This window comes from Colletes gigas, unplaced genomic scaffold (genome assembly GCF_013123115.1).
Source record: "Colletes gigas isolate AHSC1104 unplaced genomic scaffold, ASM1312311v1 Colletes_gigas_Sc00013, whole genome shotgun sequence".
NCBI lineage: Eukaryota > Metazoa > Arthropoda > Insecta > Hymenoptera > Colletidae > Colletes > Colletes gigas.
In genome coordinates, this window is record NW_025106642.1 from 3,214,810 (window position 1) to 3,231,062 (window position 16,253).

At 36.4% G+C, this 16,253-nt stretch overlaps 1 protein-coding gene across 5 annotated transcripts in view; it reads right to left on the reverse strand.

Annotated features, from left to right (window-relative positions):
* Nucleotides 1-14,912, reverse strand: part of LOC122399332 (glutamate-gated chloride channel) — a 57,823-nt gene extending 42,911 nt beyond the window's left edge. For 2 of the 5 annotated variants that reach the window (XM_043399948.1, XM_043399944.1), the window contains exons 1-4: nt 14,759-14,912; nt 9,374-9,441; nt 7,975-8,093; nt 2,008-2,075 (exon numbers count right to left, since the gene is read on the reverse strand). In XM_043399948.1, the coding sequence (XP_043255883.1) occupies nt 2,008-2,075; nt 7,975-8,093; nt 9,374-9,432 (246 nt within the window). In that variant the 5' untranslated portion in view covers nt 9,433-9,441; nt 14,759-14,912. Of the gene's footprint in view, nt 1-2,007; nt 2,076-7,974; nt 8,094-9,373; nt 9,442-10,185; nt 10,711-14,758 lie in introns of those variants that run through there. The other 3 variants (XM_043399947.1, XM_043399945.1, XM_043399946.1) reach the window with 2 other exon arrangements.
* Between the last annotated feature and the right edge of the window lie 1,341 nt (nt 14,913-16,253).

A 16,253-nucleotide genomic window follows, 5' to 3' on the forward strand; every position in this document is an offset into this window, starting at 1 on the left:
TACAGGAAAAGTTCGTGGAAAGTTGTCTCCAGAACATTCATCATTGTAAACGTAAAAAGTTAATGATCCACGATATTTTCATCGTCGAACACGGCATCCCTTACGACATAACGTGTTTATAAGAGAGAATTCGTTAATGGTAATCCTTCTCTGATTAATCGCCGCGTTATCAACATGGAGGATCAAAAATATTTAACGATTCTCTGTCAATAATTCGTTCTAAAGCTATTCGTTGAACTTAAAAAATAAAAGGCACTGTTTCGCCTGTGCAAATATTTATGTATTACGTAGCGCTCTGTTTTCGGCCACGCGTGTTAGCTATATCTTTGTCATTGCTTTCTCGTGGCCCTCGTTCGTAAAGTAACTTATGTTCGTAATTAATTCTGAAATTTTAACGAGAACCATTCAACTCGAATGACTCCGAGGATGGTATCGATTGCATTTGCGCTTTTTCCTCCTCTCCAGTTGCACGAGAAGAAGACGTATGCTTCTTGTAACTCACCCTTTCGAAGATGCAACTGTTGTGAAATGCATGCAGAAAAACTCAAAGCGCTGCAACTGCGTTGAATTTCAAATACCTCTCGACACATCTACTTTTGGCCACAAACCACGCAAATGCGTCCGACGTCGCCCAACGGATACGCTGCTCGGAACTTGGCATTAACCACCCCATCATTAAGATAAAAAAAAAAGAATGAAAAATACTGTACACGGACTGGTGACTTTTGACAATGTATGGTACGTTTGTAAAATTCCTGTATACTCGTATCATCTCACACATTGAAAGTACGGAACAAGTAAAACTGGATAATACTTTCTTTTTTGTACGTGTCGACGTGAACGAGCGTACTAATCATCAAGCACTATGAGGAACTCTACCAGATCGGGGGGGGGGAGCAAAATTGGACGAAACCTATGAAATCAACTGCCAATAATTCTCTCTTCTCGTATTTAATTTTTTTCCATTTTCGTACCCTATCCCTCCCTTTCTTTGTCTCACTTTTTCCTTTGTTTTTTCTTCGTCCCTCTGCAACATCTGTGCTCCTCTATGTAGCGGTATATAAACGTGTATGTACATATGTGAACATAGAAACTATAATGCCACATGCCTATATCTATGCTAGAATGCTAGTTGTTGTGTAGAGTTTAGTCTAAATTAAGGAGAGTCGTGTATACATAGATGAAAAAAAATAACTGGATGTCTGGTAGTGTGAGAAACGGGATTCAACAAAGTAGACGAATCGATGGGGGCGGACAGACTTTGATAGAGTCTACAACAGGGTCTATGGTGAATATTGCGCAACACAGTGTTCCCAGATCAAAGGATACGTTTCGCACAAAGGATACTCGTAGCTAGACTCGTGCTGGAAGATCGTTCTTTCTAACGTAATTAAAGCAAGTCAAAACGGAATCCATTGCAACATGCATCGGAGCATCGAATAGACTACTTGCGATTAATTGTGTCGAAAGTCGGATTCGCATGAGTCTGATCTAAGGTAGGCGCTGGCACGAATCTCGTACAGTGGATTCTTGTTTTCATTCATAGTAATTCCCGCTTTCAAGCAACGATTCTTCACGATGGCTCAAAGTTGGATAAAAATTGCTAGGAATCAGGCGTGCCTGATTTTGTCGCGTGTAAGCGGGAGCTGCTGCATCATGGAACAAATGGTAAACGTGTGCACGATATTCTGCCAGGCCGATGTGTGCAAAACTTTCCAACTGAGTCTGGTACTAACGACGAAACGGATGGTGTTGATTATAATAATAAATGTAACGGAGAAGGGACACGATGCTAGCCTGCTGCCATTGCTGTTGTTGCCGTTCTCGTTGGTGCTGAGGCCGTCATTTTGTTTCTGTTTTTTTTTTTTGGTTCGTTACCGAGGCTCTAAACCTACTTGCGCCTACGTTATCTTGCAAGCAACAGAAAAATAAGGAAAAAGTACCCGCCAAGAGAGAAATGACATTGCACCGCGTTAAAGATTCTTGGACTGGTTTATGTATACTTACCATCTTGATGTCACTAATTGTCGCAATGCTTCGCACAAACAGGTTTACCCGGACAATGGCCGGCCCATCTAAGGGCAAAAACAATAGAGCCCCCTTTTAGTCAGTCAATCTTTGTCGTGTATCACAATACTCTACTTGATTTGTTTCTTTCATTTTATAGAATTTTCTTGAGTTTTTCATTTTGTGTATGTATGTATGTACGTGTGTGTACGTGTACGTGTATGTACGTTTGTTATTTTTGGTTTTTATTTCTTACGGTTCGATCGAGCAGCCGTGTCAGGATTGTTCGGGTAATCGTTCGAGAACAAACAGAGATTGGAGAGAAAAAAAACATTAGATTAATTCGTTACCAAAAATTCGAAGCGATTACGTCTCGTGGCTTCTAATCGTTTTCATCAAAGGACATCGACGGATTCGTTCTCCCGGCTTGGAGGATCGACCTGAACCGTCAATCGCTGGCAAATGGTCAATTGATTACGAAAGGTACTTTTTGGGCATTTGATAACACACAGTGATAACATATATATATATATCGGATAGCGGAAAAATACATGGTGTAGGTCTACCACAGAAATAGAACGTCTAAAAGTATATTCGGAGGCTAAAGGCAAAGTGCTGTGGCGGATTGTTTTAACCGAGATCATACGTGACATATAGATCGAGTGTAAAATTAGGTTCTCACATTAAGAAACACATATCTGCGAAATATATAGTAGCTAATATCGGTGGAGTTGGACAATGCAATTATTCTTTTCTTCCTGCAACTGTATAAACATACACATACAGAGTGAGTGGTTCGAAACGAATAAAAAGTGTGTTATATACAGTTTTTGTACTGGGTTTCGTTTTTGGTAAAATTAAGTTTGAAGATCCTTGGGCACACGCTCGACTCGATAAATATGCCCGATTGTTACTCGTTATTTTTACTCGCGTTGATGTTTGCAAATTATTTATAAACACCAACGCAAGTCGAACTGACGGGTTATGATCTAACACATTTGCCAAATCTCGCGTTCGCTTCAAAAATGTTCGAATTCGATTTTTGCAAGAACGTTCGTATAAAAAAAATTTATTTTCATGAAAAATAAATCTAAAATGTAAAATGTAATTTGTTGATAAGAGCTTTTGTTCACGACAAGATTAACTTTGGAAATTCTTCGCGAGCATGTCTGACCAATACTTGTTATTTCTACTTGTATTTATCGACACTGATGGTGATTCCTTGCTGCGTGTTTTCCTCTTGTAACTACTTAAAAGCAATCGAAATAGAAAGTATTATGCCATATTTGCAAATACAAACGCAAGTAGAAATGGTGGATATTGGACAAACGAGTCTCGTTTGCATTAGCTATCGTCACTGATTATACAAAAATGAATACAATAACTAAAGCAGAAAATATTAATTCAGATTAGATTAGAATAAACATTCTAATACTCATAGAACACTTAATATAACTAACGAATATATACCATTGAGGAATTTATTTTTGATAAAAAAAATTCATATAAATAGAAGGAGAAAAAGAAATCTCTAAATTAGAAGAAAACTAAATAGGTTTAAAGTGAATCGTTTGATTGCTTAATGCCTTTCCATTGCAATAAATTTCACGCTCGTATAAACAAATTTCACTTCGATTTAATAGTTTAAGGGATCATCGCCAATGAGAGAGTTTAAGTGGGTTCTATCACTATTTGCGTCCAACCCTATATAACTTAATATCGATCGTCTTGGGTGTGATTTAAAATTGAAGCGGGTCTTCTATTGCACACGAAATAACTACTGCTTCCACTTTTTTGATTAAAAATCATGTCTTTGAAGTTGTTGGAAATTAGTATGACCCGGGCGAAATATACGAGCTTGTTCTCCGATAATTAAGAGAAAGAACAACATAGCAACGGGTATGTCTGAAAATGTTAAAAATTTCGTGCAACGACTCCGACGTCAAGCTCCAGGCGGTACGAAGTCGACTGTAATTATCGACGATACATACTTTCTCTGACCTGTCGAACAATAGGAATTCGTGGTCCAATTTTCCGAGATGTTCAATGCCATTGTACAATTTTCATCGTACGGTGAGAGTATCAGGCAGGTGTGTGAGATGGGAAGTATACTCGGTGTACATAGTCGAAACTAGCCGAAATTAATTCATAACGATCGTTCTCGGCGAATCAGTACCAAAACGGTAAAATGGAATTAATATTTAGGCAAGTCGTTCTTTCTGTATTTTGATAGCGAATAGATTTCGACGCAGGAACCGATGAACAAGCATAGAGTAACATTAAAATACTATCGAAAAGCAACGTAATATCGTTGTCGGTGATGTTAAAAATTTTCGATCATTAACAGAAATTTTTATTGTCACTGTGATATATTTATAATAATAATGACAACCGTATCTAATATTATAGATAATATTGATTGAAATTGAATTATTAAACTAATTGAGATATGTAAAATATAGCAGAAATCGTCAGCGATATATGCGTCAAGTACAAGTAGTATAAGTCTTGCATGAGTCAGACGCGTTCCCAGACAATTTCTTTCGAATCATGGTGATCGATCAAATTGTGATTTCCGTTTTAGAAATGCAAACTCTACTAATACTAATATAACGTAATAAAATTACATCGATACCTGCATCGAAAGAATCAATCAGACTTTCAAGAAATTTTGCTCCAAAAGAGGCAAAACAATACATAAATTTATTAATATTTTATGGCCCGGTACGTCGATGCTAAACTTATTGGACAAAGATTCATAACAAAGCTCGAAAGTTTTAATTTTGAAATGAAAAAAGCGTCCTCTAAGAAATACTTCAACGTTTGATATTTCGATAAAAAATTTAACTACACCAGTGTGTATGAAATTTCGTGTACGATTATTTAATGCAGAGAATTGCACAATTGCACGTGTATGTTTGTACAAATAAAGAAACACCTTTGCTTCCAATCGAAATTATATTATCACCCTCTTCTCAGCAAGATAGCATCCTCCCTTACACCTATCCACCCCATTTTAACAACGCCCTCGGTAACAATTTTTCATCGTATTAATTAACAAGTCCCTTGCATCGATCTCGTAGACTGAACCGTATTTTCGAAACAAAAATATTCACAATTATTTCTATTTTCGTGGACATCGTGTCACGGAGACGCCTTATAAAGGGACTCGTGAAAGACAAACAAAAGAAATCATTCGCGGATTAATTGGTTCAAACTACTTTCCGCTGTACAGTCCAACATGCAGCAATTTCTGGCGCGAAAAATTGGTCGAAAAAGTGGGATAAAATTTTTTAATACGAGCCTTCGATTTCGAGGAAATGTGGTCTGAACATTCTTGAAGCACCCGTTAGTTCTACTTCCATTGGTGTTTGTGAACATTCAAAAACAGATAATACTTCATCATATTTACAAACACTAAATATTATACAAGTAGGAACGATGATTAACATGTAGCTTCAAGAATGTTTAAATACGATCTTCTCGAAGACGAAGCCTCGCATGAAAATGTTTTATTCCACATTTTGTATTTATTTGTTTACAAGAAATCACCCTCTATGCTTGGCTATAAAACCAGTATTCACTCATCCTGTATTCGATAAGGCGTGTTACGATCTTCCAAAAAGATCTCATTTACGAGAAATGGAAAGGCACTTGTATACCAATTAACGATGCCCGAACAATTACATCTTACCATCTATCGTAGAAGTTTTCCGAATGTGTCCACACACAGACGTAACGCGCTTGTATGTTTATGTAAGAGCCAGTATCCGTGTACGTATATGTGGATGGTACGTGTATATCTGTTCGTTTCAGGAACAAATTCGTGCCGTCGCTTTGCCAACCGTTCGCTGCCGCGAAATGACAGCGCAACGTGCCAGCCGGTAGTTGATCATCGTTATCATGACGCTTCATCGAACAACGTGCTGCTTGAAAACGCGTTTTGCTTTATATTCGCTGTAAATTCAACGTGACTGCAATTTAACGGCACTTTGCCAGCAAACTGCTACCCACGAACACTTTCTTCCCTGCAACGCACGTCTATCGAGCCACTTTACGTGATGTGTTAAAATTATTCGTCATTGTGAAACGTGACCCCCAAAAACACGTGTGCCCTCGATGCGCGTGCGTCGTTTCTCCGCTCTCGTTTAGCTTTAATTACTAGTTAAGAATTTTGCAAATCAACGGACTTTGCGTGGAAGAAACAATCGTAAGTATACGGAATCCCGGCGACGTCAATCTCCGAATTCGATTCGCTAGATCCTTCATAGTGCGATACAATTATACGGGGTGATTCCAGAAACCGGAGAAACTGTAAAGTCTTGAAAAATACAACAAATTCTTAGAAGAAAAAGTTAGGTACCCCGTGCAGACACATTTTCTTGACGATTTAATTTGTTTTTTCGATGGAACGGTGCAAACGCAATACGCTCTTGCGCTTTCAAGCAGAACTATATATTCTTTTACATAAATCGATTCTTTTCATCGTTCTACTTGGAAATTATTAAATCGTAAACATCGAAAACACAATACTTTACGAGATATTTCATATTTTACGTTGAGGTATTACATTTTCAAGTTGTGTAACACAATTAGTTTTAATTTGAACTTTAGTATTGTTGATTGAAATAGAAAACTGTGCCTTGTCTTTCGAAATAATCCCCAAAAGTAAGAATTGACTGAGTCAGATGTAAAAGTCTGTACAGTATCGTATATATATCGATGCAGTATTTTGGCCATTTTTATTGCACTTCGCAAAACTGACTTGTATGCTTCAAACTGATTCAATCAAACTCAGTTAATAAGCAATCAAAAACTTTTGAAAGCAAGTACACTCAAGACACGAATCTATCAGAAACCGAATGAAATGTGTTTACCTGACACCGGTAACCATGGTCATCAGCACTGGCTGACCTAGTTTAGTGAAAGCAATTTCAACATGAAGATTGAGCTGTCGAATACAAACATGAAATATAAAGTATTTTGTAAAGTATAAAATTTCCAATGGTCATGATTTAACGCTTTAATATACGAAACGTTGAAAAGAATCGATCTATACAAGTGGAAAAAATACATAGTCCGATTTAAAGGAACATGGTATTTTCTGCTTCCACTGTTGCATCAAAGTAAAAAATTATATCATCAAATTCCTTTGCATAGGATATTAGACATTTTCTTCTACGAATCTTTTATACAAAACAAAAAGCTACGGCTCGTCCAAGTTTCTAGAATCACCCTATGTATGCAGATATAAAAAAAAGGAAAAAAAACGAAATCGAAATCATTCTTAATTAACGAAATGAAGATCAGGTCGTAGATTGCCAGGATTATCCGATGGTAGATATCACAATTCGTGTTCAGGACAATTAATTTGGTGAACGACCCAAACGAACGCTAATCGTATCCGTAAAAAGCATTACCATTTCGTAATTTCTGGTATACGGACGCTTACTACCTATTTCTTAACTAGATTTATCTGAAAAGAATGTTATTAGTTAAGCTCGTTCGTCGCGACGAATGGCAACGTAATAAATAATTTCAATCTTAAAACGGAGCAAAGAGTTCGAAACATAAAAGGCTATCTTTAATATTGATGTTCACTTTAGAGTCGACGAATCGTAATAAGATTGCAACGTGCTATGGAATATTTAATCACGATTAAAATGCACATTAATCGCACCGACCGATAAATAAACCATTGAATCAGAATATCAGCATATATTAAAATATCAGAGCGTACAGTTATCGTTACAATTTTCCTTAAATCTAAACGCAAAATGCAGCTTTAATCAGCAGCATGGCTAACTAGTGGATTATCTTTATACGGTGTGTCAAGCTTATTCAGGCTTCGTTGTTTCATTTATCGTAACCGACTATTCACAATATGTTGGTTCAATTGGTCGATTTGGTAAGGATGTCTGGAAGAAGGAAGAATGGACGTAAAATAGTTAATATCGGTATATTCACCTGTTTCATTTTCTCCGCTGGGCCGGATACGTGCGTCGTACCGTCCTGGTCCTAGGATGTCGTCTAACACTTCCTTCTCCTTCAACCGGAAGCTGTCCCCTACCTTTGACTGCGTACATCTACAATCAAAAGTACACGGCACTGTACAAAATTGTAATCTTCGACATATTGGTAAACTAACTTCTTCAATGAAAGCGTATAAACGAATTTATTAAAAAAGTTATTATACAGGGTGATTCCAGAGGCCAAAATAAGACAAAAATCAAGCATAGTAATTTATTGATCGAGGCTTCGTTAAAAAGTTACAGAAACATTTCCGCCCACACAGTATATTTTCGGTAAATAATTTTTTTCTCGAAAGTACATAGGATTTCAAGGGTATGTCTATTCACCAAAAATAATTGTAATTGACCCTCGCAACCGAGAATAATTTTTTTGTGAATGATTTGAAATTTTTTAATTTAATTTTGTTAATAACTTTTTAACGAACCCTCAATCAACAAATTGATATTCCTGATTTTCGTCTTATTTTTGCCCCTAAAAGCTCCTATTAAAATTTTTCCAGGTATTGTCGAACACCCTGTATATTCATCTAACAAAAATAATATTTAATGAATAAAATTTAGTAGTCAGTAAAAAATATTATTTGAATTAAATTAATTTAATGAAAATAGTTCAAAAAAATTTATATCGTTATAATTTAAATGAATAAAGTAAAGGTAAGAATAATAGTGGGATAATTATTATAATTTGTTAATTATTGTAATTTGTTATTTGAATAAAATATTGTCACAGCTCAAGAAAAAAATATAATTTCTAAACGAAGAATCGACTTTACCCGAATAACTGAAACTGCGAAGATCCGATTTCGTTTTTGTTGTACGAAGACTACTGTATTGTATTAAAGCATTGAATAGATATCGAAATGTGTTATCGTATTAGTGAGCTGCACTTGTTGCTATTTCCTATAATGGCGATACAACTCAAACATCAAGTACCATTGAGACCTCAATAAAATCACAATGTAGCTAGTCCATTATTAAATCTGCAGATTATTCGAGCAACTTCAAACACATTCTTGATTTAGACAATCATTCGAATTATTTGTATTTATTTATCCCGTATTATATTTATGTAATTTTTAATTTTTGTCTCGATTAAAACTAGTATCGAACAGTGGGATAAACTATTTTTCTAAAGGACTGTAAAATTAGAAATGAAGTGTAACAGAAATGAAACTACAATTAAGTAATTACTTTTCTAAATGCAAAATTATTTTTGTTAGGTATTAACATATATCAGTCCCATTACTAAGTATTTAGGAATATTACTATCAGTTTCTTTTACTTAGGAATTAGACTTAAAATGTACTAAAATATATGTGAAAAAGAATGTGCACCTTAATTGATGTAGCAGGACTGTTAGTAACAGCAGCAACTTCAATACTCCAGGCCACATCGTGGTAGCCTGTAATGCAGAAACAAACATTCGATTAATAATAAATTCACTTTTTCAGCAAATCTTTACAATGAGTGAAAAGTGAAAAGTGGCTGAATTATCTCTAATAAAATTTACGAATATTAACATAAATTTCATAAAATAAATAGTTTATATTTCACTGATACTTCCATACAAAACTTCAATCAAAAGACTATTGATTATGCTACCTTTATACAGTAAAAATACTACATCCATTTAAACTTAATTCATTGAGCAAAGCCGAGAGTGAATTACATATAAATGAAAAAGACAGTAAATAATTCCTTTAATATAAATATATAATAATTAATACATCACACACGATTATTTACTAATTTTGTACCAATTTATATCAATTTTACGACGTCCACGTCTTGGCAAGCGTGTCTGACCATTAATCGCCTTTTCTACTAGTGTGTATTTGTAAACATGAGGGTACAGTATTATCTGATTTGGCTAGTAACTAGTTAGCAGATGGTAACGTCGTCAGAGAATACATAATATCGTAACACCATTAATATCGTCGAACACGAACACCAGTAGAAATAACGAGCAATGGACAGACGTGTCATATTGTCGTAATCATACGCGAGTCTTTAATTTTTCTCGAAAATAGAACTCCGTGTAGAAAAAGTGTATTGCACACATTTTATTTACTTTTCCATGGGAAATGGTCGTATTTACAATTGTAGAGGTGTGCGATTGTACAAACGTACCACCTTCCTTACCCACCTTTTATTTCTGGCTCGCGATTGATCATATACAGCGTGTTCAGCGGAAACGCTAATAATACAGCGGCTGACAAGTAACCCGTCCGCTTCTTTTTAACAAGTTTGCTCAGTACCAACGTGTCATCACGTGTGGTAATAATTTTTCTAGTACACTGTACGGTGAGAATCAATGTCACGCTGATTACCATCGATACAAAATGTCTGATATTCATAGTGTACCAAAGCGGTAATAAAAACCCACGTGAAGATTAATTTAAAATGTACAATGAAACTCATTCACACGTGACTTCGTGTTCGAGAAAGTCGATTCTGAACATTTTTGGAACACGCGTGCGATTTAGAAGGAACGTGTTATGTTTGTCATTAATTCTACTTGTGTTTGGCATTTGCAAATACGATGGTACAGCGTTATCTGATCTAACTAGTTCTGACGAACTAGAAGATGGTCAGATCGACGGAAAGTAGATGATATCGTAATAAGGTCAATGTTTACAAACACTAATATAAATAGGGATGACGAGTAATACACGGATGCATCGGTCAAATCGCACACACGTGTTCACAAATGTTTTAAACTCGTTTCTTTCTTGAACAAAATTTTATTCTGCATTTTCTATTCATTTTTATATGAAAAATCATCACCTTTTCCTACGAAAATTCTACGCGAGAGTTACAAACACTTCTGTGACAGCAGCTTTTATAAACACGCACCAACCTTCGTTCCGCCACTGTGGAATTAGAATCGAACGAGTCGGTGGAAAATAGAAACGGCGAAGTTTTGTCTATTTGAAATAAAGCCAACACGTACGCATGCATATACGAATATTTATAACGCGCAAACTTTAATTTTCTGCTCATTAGCAGCCGCGAAATATAGTAAATAATGTCGCGTTTAAACAGCGAGCCTTTGGAAAAGTGATTTCACTTTTTAATTTAAAATTATAACATTTCCTTTTTTTAAACAACTACCGTTAAATCTAATGTTATATTGTTCTTTTTAATTATTCTATAATTGGGGATATAGAATAATTAATCATAATTAAATTTTAATCTTTCGTTAAAGGATCCTTCTCCCTTTCGAGGGTTAATTGACAAAATACTCCTATTATTACAAAATTTAAAGAATAATATAACAGCAGGTTCGACAGTAGCTGTTTATAAAAGATTAAAGATTATGATTTTGTTAACTTACTTTCCATCCATAATTTCTTTTAATTTAAATTAATAAATTATTATATGTATATATTATAAACTTTTAAAAAGTGTGAATTGTTTGTTAAAATGAATAATACACATGACAACTGTTATTGTTGTTTTTCTCCTGGACTTTCATAGCACTATCTTCCTTCTAAGCTTATTTATTTCACTTTCGAAAAAAAATTACAAGTTCCAGAGAGGATTACAAGATTTAATTTTACGAAATGTTTGCTATTGTTTTGTAGAGCACAAAAGAAACGGTACAAATATGATACGCTTTTGATATATAATCTTAATTTCAAAGAGTAATTAAAATTAAATGGGGCCATATGTATTTCTCTGTATAAAGAAAAAATTTAGTAAATCGTTTTAATTAGCATGTAAATGCACACATAATTAAGTTTTAAACTGGAATTAAGTTTTCTTTGTGCGCCGTACGAATATAGAGTATTACCTTTCCGTATAATTATACGCCAAATAAATTCAGCTAGAAAGTGAACTTTTCAAAGGGAACGGACAAACAAAAACTGTTATTATCAGAATTTCCAGATTTCAGATATGCCTGAAAATATGTTGACCTATTCTACTTACCTATGTTATAATTAGCGTGCGAGCGCGGTTCGCGTGTAACATTCAGCCCTTTTATTTGTCGATGTTAATTTTCGTCGAGTTAAAGCGCCGGATACTTATCAGTGACGGAATCGTTACTTACGCGCGCGAATTGTTATCAATTGGGACACAATGTCGAAATATATTCCTAACGAAATGAGAGATTCGTTCGATTCCTCGGTGTACAAACAGTGGAAATTGACTTTGTAATTATTCAAACGAAATCGCTTGGCTTCGATAGCTATGGCGCGTTCTCGATGGAGAGGAACACGTACGTGCATATTTAAGTGCGTGAAGTGACTTTTTTATTCAAACGAACAAGTCCACAAGTATTCTTAATTGAAACATCTATCAAGATTCTAATTTAACGAGGAGTGTGTATCATTAAAAGGAACTTCACGTTTCACGCGAAAAATTGATTTTTTGGTCGCATTTTCCTATAACTTGATCCTAAAAACATTTTGGCAGAATTTTAATTCAAAGCGTTCAAAATACGATTAATTTTGTTATTAATTTTAAAAAAGAACGAAATTTGTTTACTTTGAATTTGTTTTAAAATAGTTTTCCTCTAGTTAATCTTTAGACTCGCTAATTTAACAACTCTTCAAAGCTATTTATGTGTATTAACGAGGAAAAATTTTTAAATATCCTTCAATAGTCACTAAATATGTGTGAAATATTTTTAAACAATCGGTTGAACAATTTATTTCCCCATCATTGTCTACATTCTTGAAATCAAATTTAATTCCATTACAACATTTGTTTATTAAAATTTATCTTTCAAATTATTATTAGTACAAATATAATTTACGTTAATTCTTCTAAAATGAATTAATCAATGGCAGAGAAATCTGTCTAAATAAGTTTCATAATTTATTTTGTAATAATGTATGCTTTTAAAAAAAAAATGTACACCAGGTATTTTTTTCTTAATTTGTGCATCTGTAATAATATTATTATTCGAGTCACCTACGTCGAGAAGAGATTATTAGAATTTAAATAAAAAGGACGTAGGAGGAAGATGCATTCGAATATTGGATCAAACGACGCAGTATTTCGCGTTGGTTTATTTCACTTACGAGGAAAACGGTTTTACTTAATTACACGGATCGTGCGAGACTGCTAACAGCGTCGACAGGGCGCGAAACGGCGAATGATTGCCGCGTCCGGATAGTCGCGCGAATTAGGTCAGTGTTGGTATATACATGCGAAACGTGTTTGTATTTCTACTCCTCGAGAGTACTCGAGCAAAGAGCGAACAAATTTCTTTATCAAACAATTCCTCGATGTACAAACGTGTTTTTAAGTAATTGCTTTCCCGTTAGCGCCTACCCATCGCTGTCTGGCGTTAATTTTAATCAAGCGAAATACTGCTGGATTTACACGCCGATATATGCAACGCGTCACGCGATATGTAATACCAGCGAACAGAGACCGATTCTACGCGAAGAAATACACAAAAAAATATAAAATAAAGCTTCTCCCTGCGTGGCATTATTTCCGTGAAAATCATGTTTGAATATTACCCGGGGCACGTGTGTAAACGCGTCTGATCATTACCGATCATTTCTACTTGCACTGATCTCTGTAAATATCGATGGTGGCATTAACCGCTTGGAGAATAGTAAAATCGACAAGAAATATACAATACCACGAACAATGTTTACAAACGAGTACATACACCCCGAACATTTTCAAAATAAAAATGTTAGTACACATTTTCAATATGCTTTTACGCCAAGAATCACCCCTGTTAATGCAATTTGTAGGTCATCCAATGCACAGAGCGTTACGCTATCTCCGTTACACGTCATTTTTTAAAGAACTGTTGCAGGTACAAAAGTGGGTACGAAAAGTGTGCAATTGTAACATTTTTATGAACAGCCCTCTACTCGAGATGTTTTTGATAACAACGAAAGTACGAGAAATTGCTTATAAATAAATTGACGTATAAAGGCGGGACCGTTAATTAAGTTGTCTCGTTAAAGTTAATAAATTTAGTCAAACTTGTCAAGAATCACGCATACATCTATAAACGGCATCTTTCGGTTCCCATGATGCCCCAAGAGGATGTGACAACATCGAAACTATAAATCGCGTTGTGTTCCGTGAGCCGAGGCTCGTTCGAGATCCTGCCGTTTGGTAATTTTCGCGAGAATCTCGAGCAATAGTTGTTCTTTGATATCGATAGATTGGGGTGTATCCTTTCGAGTTGCGTCAACGGATTAACTCGCGACGGTTAAATGAAACGGATATATCGCAACAACTGGGTAACCAACTTTCATGCGGAAGACGAGGGATCCATATCTCTCGTTACACACGATCCCCACCACGGGCTCCATCTCATTTCGTACGGGTCTGTCATCTCTGCCCGCATCCCCGTTATCCTTGCCGTTCCATTTGTCGACCTGTACGCCGACTTTGTTACACGGCCGAACGACGGAACTCTGCCGATTTTTGCTATCGATTCCCTCCTGGTCGTGCCGTCTCGTTAGCCGCGACGAGTCCGGCCATCAAAATTCGAACATTTCACGCCGCGTCCGATAGCGAGACTCGATTAACACCGTCCAACGGCCCCGCGATTGCCCCGTCAATACCGATCCCGTTCCGCGAATCAATTCTGCGTTTCGAGTGCACGTACGTGGGGTGGTGGCCATCGGAATCATCGATGCGCGTAATGGCTTTCAAAATCACGGGGGGGGTCTTGCCTCGGTATTAATCGGAGGCTGAACGGACCAGCGAACGGGTAAACAGTTTGGTATCGTTACCTGGAGAAGCTGATAATCCTAGGCAATGAGGATTCCGTGATGCGATGATAGTGGCATAGCGCTCTCCGGTACGACACTGGAGCTGTACTCGACTCGTGATATGTCCTGCCTCGGAAGATTCGTCTCCTGGACTGCCACCGTTCAGAAACCTACATTCACTCACACCTACTACCTGGTTGCTGGCACGCTATTGATCCTTGCCCAGACACCCGCCGACCCACGCAGACGCTCAGCGTTGCCGCGTCGCTTTAGCAACATGACGTCATTCCGCTACCCCGAAACTTCCCCGCCTAGACCAGCTACCGTGCTTTCGTCCTTTTCTTCCTTCGTTTCGTACGGTTGCCACCAGTCGCGGGCCGCCCCGACACTCCTACCGTGTCCCACATACCACTCGATTTACCTTTTGCTTACAAATACATAATTCCTCGCCAGCGAGATCGAAAATCGAGACCTCGTCGAATCGAATCGTTTCCTTCGACCGAGGGCTCGCCGGCGAACTTCTCCGACGGACCGCTCGAGGCTCCTCCAGGACAGTGAACAGGATACAACACCAAAAATTATAGAAATAAATCAACGACCAGCGAGTGGCCGTAACTTGCAAAACCAATACCGAATGCCTATCATTAATATTAGTGCGTCAACATTAATGCAAATTCAAGTTTTCCATATCTTTCATTGTATCTTTGCGAGAGCGATAATTCATCGATTGACAAAAATAACCTTAATCGCGATCTCGTTCCAACTATTTTTAATCGTAATTTATTCGGAAAAAAAAAACTTTTCTACTTAAATTTACCCACTGATTTGATTGAAAGTAGCCTTCAAATTAATTTCCATCTGGAAAACCGTACCGGCCCGTCGATAATTCTCTTACGATACATTAAGATATCTAAAAGTTTTTAGTTTACATACGTTTGTAACTACCAGACCGCAAGGTTTTAATTCCATGGCTGCCGGTCAATCGGGAGCCGAATAAACATAAACAGAGACAGAGATGTATCAACTTCTCGACCTCGTCGAGAATCGGTCTTGAATCTTTTTGTCGAAACTTTAAAAAAATAGTGACAATGTACAATTACGTTTGTTAAATTATTTTTAGCGTAAATGTAAAGATACTTGAGATTATAAATTAAAGTTTTTGCATAAAGAGGTCAATTATGGTTATAAAATATTATTTTAAACGATCAACCATTTCGTACAAAAATTAATTTTTAAGTCCACGTACGTTACAACATACAACAGTCCCGAAGAGGTTAATCCTCTTAAAATTCCATCTTTAAGCAAAGAATTACTGTATTACTGTAGAATCCCTATACATTCATGCAATACCGGAATGAAATTCCAGGCAAGCTCAGGTACCCTGGCCGATAATCGTGTTTTCTCAGCCGGGACTGCCATAATTCTAATTTGAGAAATACATGACGATTGGGCTCGATTCCTAACAATGTCGTGTAAAATAAATTTCTTCTCCGATATTCTACCAATTAGTAAAAAT